Source organism: Calonectris borealis, chromosome 3 (assembly GCF_964195595.1).
Source record: "Calonectris borealis chromosome 3, bCalBor7.hap1.2, whole genome shotgun sequence".
Classification (NCBI taxonomy): domain Eukaryota; kingdom Metazoa; phylum Chordata; class Aves; order Procellariiformes; family Procellariidae; genus Calonectris; species Calonectris borealis.
This window is the reverse complement of record NC_134314.1, coordinates 33,398,054-33,415,494: the sequence shown is the minus strand read 5'-3', so window position 1 is coordinate 33,415,494 and position 17,441 is coordinate 33,398,054. Positions and strand designations below refer to the sequence as shown.

At 38.6% G+C, this 17,441-nt stretch overlaps 1 protein-coding gene across 3 annotated transcripts in view; it reads left to right on the top strand.

The window, feature by feature from the left end:
* LMBRD1 (LMBR1 domain containing 1) overlaps positions 1 to 17,441 on the top strand; it is a 99,395-nt gene that overhangs the window by 38,831 nt on the left and 43,123 nt on the right. For all 3 annotated transcript variants that reach the window (XM_075145285.1, XM_075145286.1, XM_075145287.1), the window contains exon 7: positions 3,760 to 3,833. In XM_075145285.1, coding sequence (XP_075001386.1) covers positions 3,760 to 3,833 — 74 coding nt within the window. The remainder of the gene's footprint in view (positions 1 to 3,759; positions 3,834 to 17,441) is intronic.

Sequence of the window (17,441 nt, the reverse complement as noted above, 5' to 3'; positions counted from 1 at the left end):
GTGTCTGCTTTCAGTACAGTCCCCATTTGACAGCAAGGATTCCAATGTTGTGTCCTGTGATATTAATGATGGGGAGGGGAAGGTTCTTTCTTCCATGGAGTCTTCACTTAACACAGCTTTTAAATGTTACATGGGTACCCTAAAATCAGTGAACTTCAGTATGGTGAGTGTGTCTCTTGTCGTATAACAGTTTTCGAGTGCTTACCTAATTAAATGTGATACTGCTGTTCACTGTAATGAGACTATTTCATAAGTGTCTCTGTCTATTTAGACAGGAAAATTGTATGGGTGTTATGATTTTTTTCCCTTTGTTCTCCTACTATTGACCTTTTCTAAAATTGTTTTGTTTACATTTCTTGTTTATGCTAGGGCTATAAAGAACTATTGTGAAGGCCAAACTCCATGAAGTTGTATTTAACCTTTAGCTTATGCAGTTCATGTATTTAGCCAGGGTGTGTTTTCAGAGCAAAGGTGTGAAGAAAGTATTTTGTAGGTGAGCTAAGACAGACTTGATGTCACTTTCCAAATGTATCCAGAAAAATGGTAACTAAAAGTTATCTAACAAACATTAATCCAAATGCATAAGTACTCTAATATTTGTGCCTCATTCTTGCTGTGCATCAGAGTATTGGCTTCTGTCTGATAATGCTATGCGCCTTGGTCAAGTTGTATTCTGCATTATTCTAGGAATTTTGTACTGACTAAAAGGTCCCTGTAATTACATTTGCCAGCTTTGTCAGCACTTGATGTATTCCTTCAGGGCCCATCGACTTTGTATGTCCAGTTTGCTTAAGTATTCTCTAACCTGATCCTCTTCCAAGGGTACATCTTCCTTCCAGCCTTTCCCCCTGGTCTCTTGGGCCTGGGTTTCCTGAAGTCTGCTCTTGCTAGTAAAGACTGAGGCAAAGGTGGCATTCAGTACCTCAGACTGTTCCATGTCCTGTGTCACCAGGGCCCCTGCCCCACTCAGCAGCACGCTCACATTTTGCTTCGTCTTCCTCTTGCCACTTACATGTTTGAAGAAGCCCTTCTTGTTGCCTTTGACATCCTTGCAGAATCTTTCATCATAATACGTGCTGTGCTGTAAGCTGTGCTTGCAAGCATAGTAGATAGGGAGGACAAGTCCATAGCTTTTTCATAATTTTGGCTGTCTGCTTGTTTGTTTCGCTTGCTTCACAAAGATTCTAACTGACAGCATGGAATAAAATGCTTCTTAAACTGTTTATACAGGTAGTGACAGTGGTTGAGCTGAGTTGTAAGCTAATTTTTCTAGGCCACCTTGATATGGCTGTCAATTAATTATTCAGCTCTGGACATGTCCTTGCTATGAAAGTGTAGTATAGCTAATGTTTATTTCTAGGAAGGTTTAATCATTAAGATGCTGCATTGGGATGTGGAAGTCTGGTTTTGATTTCTGACTCTACCAGCATTCTCTTGTGACTTCAATTTCATAGGGTAGACCAGACTGAAGAGACCTCAGGTCATCTAGTCCAATCTCCTGCACAAAGGAAGCTGTAAGGTTAGACTGGGTTGCTCAAGGCTTCATCAGCTAGCTCTTAAAAAACCCCTAAGGATGGGGACTCTTTCATCTCATGGTGGAAAAAAGTCTCCTCTTATCCAGTGTGGGTATAGATACTGTCACCCATTATCTCACACTCAACTACTGTGCACCACTGAAGAGCCTGGGCTCCACCTCTTTGCTAAGCAGGAAGGCTATATTAGGTCTCTCCAAAGCCATCTCTGTTCCAGGCTGAACAAGCCTAGCTCCCTCAATTTCTCTGCATGGCATGTGCTCTAACCTCTGACCAATTTAGCTCTCCCTTTAACTTGTTCAGATTGATCAATCTTGCCTGTAGTGGAGGCCTCAAAACTTGTTGCGGTATTCCCTATGTGGTCCCTTCCCTAAATAGATGGGCATGCTCCTGTTGATACAGCCCAGGATGCTGTTGGACTTCGGTGCTGCCAGGGCATGCTGCTGGCTTATCTTCAGTTTGCTGCCTGCGAAGACCCCCCCAGGGTTTTTGTAGAGCTACTGCACAGCCAGCAAGTCGCTGGTCAGTATTGTTGCAAACGGTTCTTTCGTGTTCCAGATGCTGGAGAACAAGGACAAAATTCTTGCCTGTTGTCTTTACTTGTACCTGTTGTCCTGTTTTTATATTAACTTATCCTTTTCCTTTGTTTTTCTGCAGTTAATCCAAGAAATATAAAGATCTTAATTTTGGGTGTTTGTTCTATGTGCATTCAGTTTGTGCTGGGATTATAAAAGGAATGCAAACTCATCCACTGAGGCAGAGCCTGATAATATACTTCTGGTATACAATTATCAATTTTTCAGCCAGTTAATTTCTTAATGTTCCATTGAACATAGTTCAAACTTTTAAAATGGATATTAAAAGTTGTTTTTAAATACATGTACAGAAGCATCATCAAATATGGTGTTTAAATACATTGTGTGATACTTTAGAAATAAGGGTCACTTATGTGTGGGGACTTTTCCCCTAAACTTCAGAACATAGGTAAAATTTTCACAAGTACTAAAGGGGGAATAGTGCTGGGTTTTGGTTTTTTCAGTTTTAAACATAGCTGTAGTATTTGAAACTTATGAACATATTGTTGTTAGCTTTGGGGAAGTTGTTTGGTATTATTTAGCAAAAATAACAAAGGAAAGATTTGAGCGGTGAAGTTGGATTTGGTTGTGCTAGTCTATTAGTTTTTTGCATTTCTGGAAGGAGGCCTGTGAGGTTGGTAAGAAGAAAGATGCAGCTTCTCATGAAGGATAGCTATTCACAGTTTGTGAATGCTTGACACTATGTTCAGGAAAAAGGAATGGAAACCAGCTAACGAATGGAAACTGGCTAATAATTCTGTGTGAGTAGGAATAAAAGTTATTGTGCTCTAAATTCTTGAATTAACTGGGGGGGGGGAGGACATGGGGGAGAACACTAAATGGTAGCTCAATTTTTATGACTGGGTGCAAACATGAAACTGATTGCTTAAAGTTAATTTCTGTAATAGCTACTATAAATTTCCATGCTACTATTTAACGAAAAAAGCTTGCCATGTTGTGTCCTGTACAGTGACGTTAGGGACAGGGCTGTTGTGAAAAATTACGCAGGAGGATTCAGGGAGTTTGGTGCCTTTGGGGATGAGTTTGGTATTGTCTTCTACTATCCCTTTTCATTTCTAGAGTGATAGTAAGGCTACAGTAACTCGTTAATCCCCTGACCTTTTTCCAGTTTGTACGTCTGGTTGTATATGGTCTGAGTGAAGCTGAGGCCTGCAGTCTGGCTTGTTTGGTTGTTTGAAGGATCCATGCTTGCCTGATTCTCTGGATAGTGCTTTACTATGAGAAATCAGGCGATAACAAACAAAACAAAGATGAACCATCCAGAATGCATGTGTAAACTGTGAAAATTACCACAGCACCCTGTGGATGCCAGAAATAACTCTTGAAGAGGCATTAGACAGCTATTGGAGCAAGTTCATTAGTGGCTATTCAGCCATTTGACTGAATGCAACATCTGTGAACTTGTAGTAAAGGCGAGATGCTTCTTGCAGGATTGGAAGAGGATCTACTGCTGACAAAAAGCTGTGCTAGGTGAATTTTTCATCTGAGTTGTTATGGCTGATAACTATGTCTCAATTTTTTTGTTTTCTTTAATCTAATGAACTTAAATATCTTCAGGAAACCAATTCGGGAAGAAATGTTCTTACACCTCTACTGTAGGAATTTTCAACAGGCTTTTTTTTTTTTTGCAGATGGCTTGACTGCTCTTTCATTTTCCATTAGTTCCTTGACTGTGATTGGAATGTTGGCAGCTATCACTTACACAGTAAGTTGTTATGCAAATGATTCAGCTTTTTACAGTCATGATACTTGCAATTATCACGGGCTAGACCTGTACGGAAAACTGTCGTCATACTAAATAGCTTCAACAGTGTCTTCTAGCTCTGGGTTTTCATGGTTTGAAACACTACTTCTAAGCTCTTGGAATGAGAGGAATAACTTTTTTTACTGCAAGTTTAAGAACCACTGTTCTACTTTTTCAGTCACTGAATAATCAGCCTGTTTGTAATGCTACATGTATTAACTTCTTATCAAGGTGAAATTTTACAACAAAGATGAAGCTTTAAAGCTTAAGATAACTGCAGACAAAGCTTTTAAAACTTCTCAGAAGTCAGTGTTTCCTTCATAGGTTTTAATCTTTAATTTCATGTCCTTGCTAAAATAGCTTTCTTTTCCATTGCAGCCTGGCTCTAACATCGTAAAGGTGTTCCCACATAGCTTTGCTAGTGAATTCTAAGTGGCTCCATAACAGTAGCTCATGCAATAATATATTTTGAAGCATTGCTAGCCAAGGAGATATTTTGTGGTAGCTTGTTGTCAGGCAAAGGATAGATGGATAAAATTCTCGTAGAACAAGGATATAAGAAAGAGGGAAGAGTGTTTTGGTCATAACTGGGTAAGGGGGAAAAGTAACTGCTAAATACTACCTTTAGACTCTTAAACAAACCTAAACTGAGTAACAAGCATAGCTAATGATTTTCTGTCTCTTCATACTAGTGATTTCAGCTGGTGTAAGTTACAGCAGGATTACGGGAGGCAATTCAGTACAGGTTCTTAGATGTGTCAGAACACTGACAATTTGGTGGTCATCAAGCTCTGCGCAGTAGGTAGGAGAGCAATTTGGCAGATCAGCTAGTAGGTATCTCGGGTGACCTGAATTGCTCTCAGCCTCATTGACTAAGTACCTTAACTTAACCCAAATCATGAATTTTATTACTTTAAGCCTTTTCTGACTGACATGGGTCACTAAATCATTCAGGCTATATTGCTGACATCTAGATCATGTGCTGGTCAAAAAAGATCCAGACCTTCACTTAGCCTGTAATAACACGTCAGCTTTTAAATTTGTTTCCCTTAATTATGGAAGGAAAGATTAATCTCTTGTTCAGTTACATTACTGCAGAGCACATATAGTGTTTTTTAACCTCTGTGAGGCTAACATTAAGAACAAACTCATTAGCTGGGAGAATATCCTCAGTGTTTTTTTTAAACAGCTACCCAAGTATGGTTTTTATAACTGTTAGTAAAAATCTATAAGCATCTAAAATGTAAGACTGTTTTACTTTGCACAAATTTATTGCTGACTGAAATGTAAACAATGTTTAAAAAAGTAGAATTTGGAAGTTTTTTAATCTATTGCTGATATTCCCTACTTCCAATGTTATTTCCCTATTAAGTTTTGAGCACAGATCGGTTGTAGGCACCATTCAGCTGAGTATCACAATACGTTTCTGTCCTCAAAACTAGCTGAACGTGGAAGTATGTGACTTCCGTTTAATGTTCAATAACTTCAGTGTGCTGTGTTGTCTGTGTGGTTTCTCAGATGAAGACAATACCTCTGTCCTAAATGTTGTTGCTTTAGTCTTACTGTATTTAGGACTTGTACAAATACTGGGTGGTAAATGAGGTGAAACATCAAGCGTGAGAACTAAAATAGTCTTCTCTGAATGCCTTAATTACTAAGGTTTTAGGCTAATTTGTTGCTTCAACCGAGCTGTCCATACAAATGCCTGGAGCATGGAATTACTATTTACCTTGGTTTTAACTGCTGTATTTGATCCTTCTGAAACTATCCCTTCTGTTTTACAGTAGGTGTTAAGGCAGGGTGGGAGAAGTGGAAGAACTATTTCACAGAAGTTCTAGGGATGAGCTCACACAGGAGGTGGTTGTTGTCCACCTCTGATATGAGAGTGGTTTTTGTCACTGTTTGCAGGCGGTCATAGAATCTTATGCTGAAACAGTGAGCTGGTATTGATACATGGGTGAACTCAGGTACAAATGTGTCACAGACAGTGAAAACCATTTATTAGAAGGTCTGTGTTCTCAAAGTTGGAGCAGGAATAGATTTTTTTTTTAATGCTCTAGTGCTTTCATAAGACTTTGCCCACTGCCAGTGATGGTCAGGCTTCCATATGTAAGCAATTTCTACTTGTAACAGCATGACAGCATGAGCAGTGCTCTTCTCATGATCTGAAGAGTGAATTGCAACTGTGACCTCGACAGCATGTGGATGCCATGAACCTGCATTCCAGTTGATATTATGGGCTGGGCTTTTCCCAGTGGTACGACTTAATGCAAAGATTACTTCAGTAGTGAAAAGTTCCTGGGCTGTCACACTTCGCTAAGCCTCAGGGAGAGGTTGGCCCAGACTATAGCCTCTCAGTCTCTACCAGTTTGGATTACTCCACTCACTCCACTTGGGATGAGGAGAAGCATGATTCTGGAAGGAGTAACTGTTTTTCTCTTGGTAACTTCCCACTTCTTTGTGTTGTGGATTTTTTTTCTGTGTTAGTCTTGTATTTAAAAAAAAAAGGCATTAGTGCACAGGCAAGTCTGTGAGGCATTGTCTGTAACACTTGCCTCTGACTTTAGACATCTGACAAGTAAGTAGTTAAGCTCCTGTATTTTTCAGCCAGCCTTCTGCATGCCTATCAAATTGTTTGTCCCAGTTTCTAAAGGTGAGAGGCCTTTATGCTTAGTCATCAAACCACTGTTTGATAATCGGTGGTAGATTTTTTTTTTTAAGAACAAAAAGAGAACACCTTTGTATAAGGGTGAACAGAAGAACAAAGACCTTCTTCAAAATTTTCCACAAATGCTTAGCAGATGATGGAAAAAGGGTAGAGAATAGATGGGGACACAATGTGTGGTATCTGAGTTCCCTCGTCTCTGAACAGAGGTGATCTTGGATCCTTGGTTTATACTAGTTAAGAGTTGAGGATTTGTAGTACAGACATAACTGAATTTTTTTGATGTTCCCCAGACTTCTGAATGCCCTCAGTCTGTTCCATTGCCAGTGTTACAATTGTATTGTTAAAGGGAAGCTAAGAACAGGTGTAGCTGGTCTTCTATATACTCATATTCACCTTTTTACTCTAAAGAAAAAAAATCTATTCTAAATGAACATCTAATGAAGGTTGTATTGTAATAAGTGATATGTTAGCAAATACTTTAATGCCTAATTAAGAATGGTTTTACATTGAATGCCTACTACTTTAATACAAAATATTGAATGTAAATAGGAATGCTGTGCTTGCACTGACTGCAGTTGACTGATTTAATCTTAAAATGTTATTTGTGGAAGAGTACCATGAAACAGATGAATGAAGTGATTCTATTTAAGTCACTTGGAGTACAATTTATCTATTCTATAATTAGTCAAACGTATGTTAACAGTACTGCGTTGTGTGGCCTTCAATGTGAAGAGATAGATTATGGCAGTTCTAAAATTGCATTTCTGCATTGTGGTAATATACAATACTGTGAGAAGTTGGGGAAAAGAGGCTTTGGCACTGGCAGCAGGCAGCCTTGAATTTGAATAGATACTGAGAGCAAAAGCTCATTTCTGCTTGTGCATGCTCCTAGGCTTTCTTTATGAAAGCATATTCTCCTGCTTCCACAGGAGGAGGGATGCAGGGGGGTGGTCGTCTTTAGATTGTAAATGGCTACAGTTTAAATTATAGAACTAACAAATTTACCCCAATGACTAATCTAATTAAAATCTATTTTTTAAGGAGTACCATCAGCATTGAGCCAGTGTACTGGGCCTCTCTTAAGGCCCAGGTTGATTTAATGTATTACTCTGAAGTACATGGTGAGCTACTGATGCAACAAAGAGCAGACTTCTTATCAGATCGCACAATATTGTAACATTTGGTATGGGTTTTTGGCGGGGAGGAGGGGGTGGATGGGGAACAACAGAAATTGAAGCATCATGCTGGACCGCAGATGCTGACAACTGAGGACTTGTGTTACTGTGTATGATAGAAAGGTAGATAACACTACTGTTTGATATGGTTGTCATTATATTAGCTTGCTGGTTTTCATTTTCTATGGCTTCAAACATCAAAATCAATTCACTAAATTTTACCTAGTAATACATACATTCTCATAGTTTGAGGAAAAATGCAGAATTTTGCTGTTGAGTTGTGGACTTCTCCCCAGCTTCTGAATTGGGGTAGCATGAAATACCCTGTTAAAGCCAAAGATGCTAAAGAAACAAAACTTACTTGATATGAAAAATTCCTGAGTTCCTCAATTTCTATGAAATACTAGTTATGAATTTGGGCAGGGATTAGTAATACATATTCAACCTGAAAGCATCTCATCCCTGAAGGTAAATCACTGGGAGGGTACTAACACAGAAATTGCCAGCTTAAGAAGTTAATGTAAAAGTTGCTTCTACCAGGGAAGGTCAAGGCTTCCTCAAAACTACTTTCAGTGATGACTTATTACAGAAGATGTTGTATGTTTTTGCGGATGCTCTTTGTTAAAAGCAAGAGTTATCGTAAGAATTAAAATTGAATTCAAGTTTTATGCTTGCTATGAAATATCTTCAAGAGTCAACAGCTAATATTTGAATAAAGGAGCACATTAAATATTTTGTGGCATTTCTTAACACTATGTAATTCAAATGAGAATAGAAATAAGATGCAAGGAAGATAATTGAGGAGGAGTAAAAGGAGAGTTTAGAGAGAGGATCTTAACTCCACACTTAAGGTGGAAAATAAATTGGCTTGTTCTGTTTAGTTTTCCATTCAATGACATTTGGGACAGTCCTGCAGAATGTGGCAACTGTGGCTTCTCTGGACCTATAACAGTGTCTGGCTGTGTGGTCTCAAGTCTGAACCTTTTTCAGTAGAGTTAGTCTTCTGTAGGAAAAAGAGAGCTTCTCTAACACTTGATTGCGAAGGGACATGAAAGGTGTCTAGCATGAGGCTAAATATTTTGAAGACAGTGTATAAGAATAAGCTAGAGCAGACATCTTAGTTGTATTTGACAAGTCTCTCACCTTATTAAAGTCCATAACAGTAAATTCTCAAATTGTCTCTTACATTTGCCCTATAAAGTTTTTTCTCTTAGCTTTGTTTCTGGTTTTTTACTATAGCCATTCCAATGAGCAGTTGTTCTTACGAAGGTAGTTGTTTTAGTAGGAGGTGGGCACAGAACTGAATTGTCTAAATTTTCTGAAAACTGAAATCATTTTACGGAGTATAGCAAACTTACAGGTTAGTTAGGACCAAAAAAAAAAAAAAAAAACCCCAAAACACCCACAAAAACAACCACCACCAAAAATTAGATGTGTGGTGAAGCAGAATACTGTTGTTTTAACAGCATGATTTGCTTGAAATTGAGCTTAACAACAGTTTAGGTGAGTACTGTTTCATTACCTTATTCATATTACTACAGTACCATTTTTTTAAATAGTAAATCAAAATTTTAAAAGCACGTTTATGGACAGTTAATGCATAGCACTTGAAGCTTCAAAGGTGGTATTCTGAAGAACGCTTTTGAACTAAACTGTTTTCAGAGTAATGCTTCCTGCTTCAGTCTTCAGGTCTTGACTCTAGTTATAACTATACTGTTATAACATGCTAACATCGCTTGTCAGTGATGTGCATTTTCCAATTCCCATTGGGAAGCCAAACCTAGCCCACGTTGAGGGTCTCCCATAAGATCCTCATAGAGAAGCTTATGAAATAAGGGCTGGATGAGCGGACAGTGAGGTGGATTGAAAACGGGCTGAATGGCTGTGCCCAGCGGATGGTGATCAGTGGCCTGAAGTCTAGTTGGAGGCTAATCACTAGTGGTGTATGCCAGGGGTCAATACTGGGTCCAGTCCTGTTCAACATATTCATTAATGATCAGGATGATGGGGCAGAGTGTACCCTCAGCAAGTTTGCAAGTGACAAAACTGGGAGGAGTGACTGATACTCCAGAGGGCTGTGCTGCCATCCAGAGGGACCCTGACAGGCTGGAGAAATGGGCTGACAGGAACCTCATGAAGTCCAGCAAGGGGAAGTGCAAAGTCCTGCAGCTGGGGAGGAACAAACCCAGGCACCAACATATGCAGGGGACCACCCAGCAGGAAAGCAGCTCTGAAGAGAACGACGTGGGGGTTCTGGTGGACACCCAAGCTAACCATGAGCCAGCAATGTATCCTTGCTGCAAAAAAGGCTAATGGTGTCCTGGGCTGCATTAGGAGGAGTATTGCCAGCAGGTCATTAGAGGTGATCCTTCCCCTCTACTCAGCCCTGGTGGTGCCACACCTGGAGCGCTGTGTCCAGTTCTGGGCTCCTCAGCACAAGAGAGATATGGAGCTACAGAAGGAGGTCCAGTGAAGGGCCACAAAAATGACTAAGGGACTCTCCTCCTCTGAGGAAAGGCTGGGAGCACTGTTTAACCTAGAGAAGAGGAAGGCTCAGTGGAAGTCTTGTGAATGTGTACAAATATCTGAAGGGAGAGTGCAAAAAGTATGGAGCCACGCTTTTTTCAGTGGTGCCCAATGATGGGACTAGAGGCTAAGGATACAAACTGAAACACAGTAGGTTCCTTTTGGACCTCAGGAAACTCTTTTTGACTGTGAGGGTGACTGATCACTGGCACGGGTTGCCCAGAGAGATTGTGGAGTCTCCCTCCTTGGAGATATTCAAGAGCCATATGGACATGGTTCTGGGCAAGCAGCTCTAGGTGACCTTGCTTGAGCAGAGGTGTTGGACCAGATGACCTCCAGAGGTCTCTTCCAACCTCAGGGGTTCTGCAGTCTGTCTGCTATGTGGACCTGCAGGATTTAGCAGTGCTACTGCTGGGTGGCACTTACTGTGTTGTACCTCATGGTGTGAGATGTCCTCTCTGTTTCAGCTTGGCTCTAGCCTATTAAAAGCTTGAGGGAACGGTGATTGACAATAAGATTGGTTCTTTATTGGATTAATTTAATTCCACAATACTGGTTTTACTGTTATAACCTCATTTAACTTTTTTAAATATTGGACAACTTTTTGTTCCATCACAGCTGTTATTTTGTGAGAAAATGATATATTAGAGATTCTTGCTATTATTTATTCACCTCAGTACAACTAATGTTCAAAAAAGTGCAGTGGTTTCTTTGTTGAAAAACAGTATGCAGTATCTTCAGAAAAGTACGTAGTTTTATGGTTTAGTAACTACTAACTTTTGTAAGACTTCTATGTCAGAGGATAGTAATAACTGTTAAATAGTTTGAGAGGTGGCACTTTTCAGAAGCTCTTTGTGTGAAGTGGAGGGGAGAATATGCCTGTTCTGGGGGGGGAAAAAAAACCAAACATTTAATACTTAATGTAAGCAATACAAATTAATTTTTCCATCATTTTGTAACTTTAAAAACTTGGTTGTGCAAGAAGCAAACTTGCATGCTTCTGCAAATTGATGTAAAAACATAAAAGTATTTAGCCGTGGAAGCTGCAGTTTTGGTTCTTGTGACTAACTTTGAACTGATTCTTACTAGCATGGTTGTCTAGAATATAATGCTAAAACTCACACTTCATGTTGCATTTCCTTGCTGAGTACACTGAAGAATAGTCTTTTCTTGACATTAATTGACACTTTGGAAGACTGGGAAGGGGCAAAAAGATGCAACTAGGGAAGATGTGTATTCTAAATTTTTAACTTTTTAAGGGGAAACAGTATAAAAGTGGTTTTATCAAAAGTGTAGATGAAGTCTACAAAAGTCCACAATAGATACATTAATATTACTGACAAGAGCATAAACTTAGATGTCATTTTTCTCAAGTACATGCAATGTCTAAATGAGTAACATTGTTTAAACTTATTTCTTGGTATGGCTCAATTTTCAACATAATCTTGAATTGGTAGTTGCTTTTCTGTTTTAAAGCTTTAATAACACAAAGTCTACTTTTTTTGGTATTATGTAATGTGTAATACTGAAGTACAGCACTTGATATTTAAAATTGTTTTGTCAGAAATGTGAACAAGTGATCCTCAGGGGGGCTCTGCAAATCCATGACCTTGATGATATATACTGACAGCTTTCCATGTCTATAAACGTGGAATATAACAAGAAAATGATAAATTAGGGCTGCAGTGCTTTGTTTGAAACAGTTTCACAGATGATGTAGTTTGCATCTATTCTTTCATTAATGTGTTTTGCATTGAAATGGTTTTACATTGCCTTAGGTATTAATACAATAGTTGTTGTCAGCTCCAGATTGCTGTTTGAATTCAAGGCAGAATAAAGTATTACTCAAACAATGATAGGCAGATTAATTTTTGAGTGATCTTGTGCATCTCATTTAGCATGTCCTTGAAGGATGATTATAATTGGCTCTGTAATTTTTCCAAAACTTTTAATAAGCATTACTTGATTTCTTATGAAATTGTAAAGTGATCCTTTTTCCTCCATCCTGAGAGATGTTTGGAGCACAAGTCTTATGAGGAGCGGCTGAGGGAACTGGGACTGTTTAGTCTGGAGAAGAGGCTGAGGGGAGACCTCATCGCGCTCTACAACTACCTGAAAGGAGGTTGTAGCGAGGTGGGTGTTGGTCTCTTCTCCCAAGTAACATGCGATAGGACGGGAGGAAATGGCCTCAAGTTGCACCAGGGGAGGTTTAGATTGGACATTAGGAAAAATTTCTTTTCTGAAAGAGTGGTCAGGCCTTGGAACAGGCTGCCCAGGGCAGTGGTTGAGTCACCATCCCTGGAAGTATTTAAAAGACGTGTAGATGAGGCACTTAAGGACATGGTGTAGTGGGCATGGTGGTGTTGGGTTGACAGTTGGTCTCGATGATCTTAGAGGTCTTTTCCAACCTTAATGATTCTGTGATTCTATGTTACAAAGCTCAGCTTGACTACTGACAAATTTAATGGCCTTTTCACACCTAATTTTTGTCCAGAGTATGATTTACTTTTTCTTGCAGTTGACTTATTTTTATTAACAGCCAAAAAGCTTAAAATCTTTTATAATCTGTCTAACCTTAAAAGCCCTTGTTTACTACTGATTTTCTTTGAAGTAGACATCAGTTATTGAGAAATCCAGAAGTTAGTAGCATTCATTGTCATTACCACTTAACCACCTCAGTGTCAATTCTTAAATATAAATGTAGTTATTTGGTTATGTTTACTTCTCCATGAAGCAGTAAATAACTGAAATAGCAAACCAATTTGAGTATTCTTTGGTTTAACAGCCTGATTCCTACTACACTCTTGGAGAACTGTAGATATTAAACTGTTGGATCAATGATAGTTTTGTACTTTGAGATTTTAGAGTTGCAGCTTGAAGGGAGGTTAATCTTTTGGTTGTTAATGCTCTTCTAAGCCCGATGAAGCAATGCAGAAGATGGCAACTGGGCAAAATAGTTATGTTCAGTATTGTAACTGAGTCAGAGTTAACTTTTTTACAGATGGTATGGCGAGCAAGCACAAGTTCACTGTGCGTAGTAGGACAACTGTAGTGTAGAAGTTGTCATACTTGGTTTCTGCATCTTACAAACCTTGACCACATTTTTTTTTCCACTTAAACATTGATAAATGAGTGAGACTATTTGAATCTGTATGGTGGAGAGAAAACATTAATATGAAAAATGAAGGTGAATGTGTAGCAAGATACTGTATTGATAAGTGTTAGAGAAATCGATAAACAAGTACTCAATGCACTGTTCATGTTACGTACAACAGATCGCGCAAGAAATGCCATGCTGAACATACCTGTTTTATGCTTTGAGATTTTTTTTCATAGCAATGTTATTCAAAAATTTATGTGCTCTTATAGCAACTGAAGATTGGATACTAAAACTTCCCATGAAAGAACTGAGATTTTACTAGTTAACATATTGAATGATTTTCCAAGTTGTATGGCATGACCTTTTCCAAAACCAAACACAACCCCAAAAAATCAACAAAAATCCAACTGTCCATGAGATGGTCTGCCATCTTCAAATGCCTTTAGGAGGTTTTCTCCATTACTTTTCACAATTCAGGGAGGATGTGTGAACCACTGTCACTGTTTGCCATGCTTAATGGTGTTCTGGAAATAAGATTCTTGAATTCCAATTTTTCTTTAGAATGGTAGTATGTGTAGATGGAGGCAGATTTCTTTTAATGTGAGAAAGTAGATGACTATTACTTGTAGAGTCAGATTGCTTTTCAAGAAAGCTGTGCAGTCTAAGTACGCAAAGAAGAAAGGCACAGTTTCAAGAAAGGTGGAGTCCTAGTTCCTCTTACACAAGCTCAGAGGTGTTGCCTGTATTGGTATGACATACGGAAGTGCACCACACTCGAGACTACTTAATTGGACTAGCTGCCTTGCTCCATCAGAAGCAATGCTTGACAAGGGTGCATTGTATCCATATGAAATATCGTTCAATGTAGACAACTGAACTATATCAATTGCTGTGAGGGATAAAAGATATCATAATGTGACTTCCCTCATGCTTAACATAATTCAAATAAAAAGCTAATTAGGCTAGGAATACAGAAAATCTCTTCTATACCAAAATATTCTTGAAATGGAGGGGTTTTTGTGGGATGTTCATATTGAAACAAACTTGTACTTGACTTGTATTTCTTTAAAGCACTGCATATCCTAAACTAGAGTTTAGCTGGTTTTTAACTTGAATAGATGCCTTTTTGATCAGTCTAGTTGGTAGAATTGAATATTCTGTCTTTCATGGTCACACTTTCAGGTGAAGTCTTGAAACAGGCTGTTGTAAGAAAATAGGAATTTGAATATTTGTATATTTAAAGTTGTGAGCATTTCTTCTTATGCCTTTTATACAGTGATATAATAAGAGTTCTCAATCTTTTTTCTTTGGCTGTTTCACGTGACTTCGCTAGAGGGCAGTGCTATGCAAGAAATGTTTGTCAGTATTAATTTCTACACTTTTTGCACAAGATTTTATATACACCTTTTAAAACGCCTCAGTGATAGCACTTAAAAGCCACATCTGCTTGATATACGGACCTGTAAAAATAAATGGAATGGGGAGTTTTTTCCCTGCTATGCTACACAAGTACCTTCTGATAATTTCTTGAAATCACAAGTTTAATTCTTAAAAATATCTTTAACCAGTAAAGGTTGGTATATTACCTTCAATTACAGTGCTGGTTGTGTACCAAACTGATCAGAAACAACTTACCTGTTCCGTTTGATCTCTAACAAGGAGAGATTATCCTGTTTGGGCCACAAGTTAATCATTAGACTATATTTATTAGCTGAACATAGGAGATGTAGAAAGTGAAACATAATCAACTTCTAGTTAAACTATAATGCCTGATGGCTTCAGGCTTTTTGTTGCGGTAGGTGTCCAAACTTAGCTTTAACTCATTTAACTCGTTTCTAAAGGCATTTGCTATCTTAATTTCAATGTGCTTCTCATAACTGATCTGTGTGCTTATGGCTGATCTGACTGATTATTAGGTGTTCCCACCTTAATAATACACCCTTTTCAGTGGAACTCTTTGGTAGCTTGTGCAATTTAAAAACGTTAAACTAGCGGTTATGGTTCCTAGTGGAAAACCTTTCTGGATCTTTTTAATACTAAGGATTTATCCCTGACGTAGTTGCTTGCTGCAACTTCTGTAAATTGTGATTTTACAACTTGTCTCAACTTCATTTGTTTTCTATCTTCTGCTTATGAGTGACTGTTAACACACCAGGCAACTAATAAGAAAGACCCTTCCCTTACCTAGCCATGTGAGTTCGGCAAGTCTAAAGTGATATAAGATACTGAGTCTGCAAGAGACCAAAGGATCAGAACAGCAACTCTTATTTCTAAATCTTAACTGTGGAATGACAGGAGAGTAGCTGGATCTCTGCAGACAAGATGGGCAGAAAAGGGACACAAGGGAAGTGAAGATTAAGCAAACTGGAAGCAATGCTCATGTAATCTCTATTGAGGTATTTTAGTGCTCTGTCTGGAGCACAGAGTGTATTTGGATTCAACGGCATGCTGAGAGAACAGCTGAGTATGCTCCTCCCTGTTCTTCAGTGCCTACTGATACTGCATAAACAGTATCGACCTAATTGTTCTTTCATATGAGTTACAGGCTCCTGCTTTACTGATGACAGATTTCTTTGCAAATTCCTGTCTCAGACCTAGCTACCACTTCTGTGAATAACAAGAAGTCTTAAGAGGTTTGTTTAGACTGGTTTTTTTTTTTATAGAATAGGTAAGCTGGGTTTTCTGTTGCTTTGCTTAAGTTGTTCTGGGTTTTTTTTCTTTTCTCCTTTAGAGTAGAAGGCCACCTACTTCAAGAAATCTATGAAGTATAAATATGAACTTCATCCATCCAGAGAAGTTATCTGTATTGCCTGTGGGCAGACTCTCAAATCAGAGTGAGACAGCTGCTCATGGGTGGTGCCTCTAACTTGTCCTTCCTAGGTATGAGCTCTTAAGGTTTGGCTTTCCAGCCCTTAAGCTAACTAATAGGGGGTGATCTCTTACATGAGTCACTTGTAGGGATTCAGAAGAGGGGAATCTTCTCTAAAATAAGTTGTTTTAACTATAAATTTAGATTTCTCCCACCCCTCAAATGGGGGTTCAGTGAAGCTGATCAGGCATTCAGTAACAGCAGAGATAGCAGCCTGAGACTTCAAAGACCTAACCTTGCAGCATGTATTATCAGATACCAGCTGAACAGTTAGTGGTTAGTACTAGATTCAGTTCATTTTGAAGAACCTATGTGGAAAAAACAACAATCTATGCTGGTTTTGCTTGTTACATTTGGATTACTGTTTTTACTCTTCAGTGCAGTGCCTCTTATCTGACTTAACATTTCTAGGCAAAGGTTGTCTAAAAATAAGTTCTGGAAACTGTTGTTCCAGTGGTGTAAATATGTCAAGACTTAATTACTTGTTTTATCAAAATTCATGTACATAAATTAACTTGTCTTAACTACTTTAAAGGCTCTTTTGATCTGTTTTTATTCATATTCCAAACTTTGAACCGACAATTTGTTTCAGGACTGAGCCCTCTCGTGGCTTTAGTGTACAGCTTTGGTTTTCCTGTGCTATCTTTGATACATTGCTTGCTTATTGAGTTGCAGATGCCCAGAATAATAGCCCATGAATAACTTAACACTTGTACTGACCCACAAGATTAAAACTTTGTTCAGGGCAGCCTTGAACTACATCAGCCTGAAAGGAAATGCAGCCCTGAAACTCAGCTAATACAGCTTCTGTTCAGACCTGTGACACATCACATGAGATGACTCATCTTTTTGTCCTTCATTCTATATATTGATGTCTTGAAGGACCAATGTAGCTTTTTCCCCCACTGATGATGGGAGACTTACTTGCATAATCATCTTACTATAAGCATCTTTTGTATTCAAGGAAGGAACTTAGAATGCCTTTATCACTAGAGCAAGCTTCGCATTCAGGTACGCAGTTCAAATTTGCAACAACAACAAAACAACACATCACTTTAAGAGTTGCATTTTGCTTTGTAGAAATTTAGATTTAGAACTCTGAATTTTATTCCTTAACTATTGCTGTTGAGTAAATACTTGATATCTGTTAGTTGATGGTAGCTGTTTGAAGAAAGGTAAAAGCCTCTGCTTAATGGTGAAATCTAATTCCTTCTAAGCTTAAGTTTGTAAA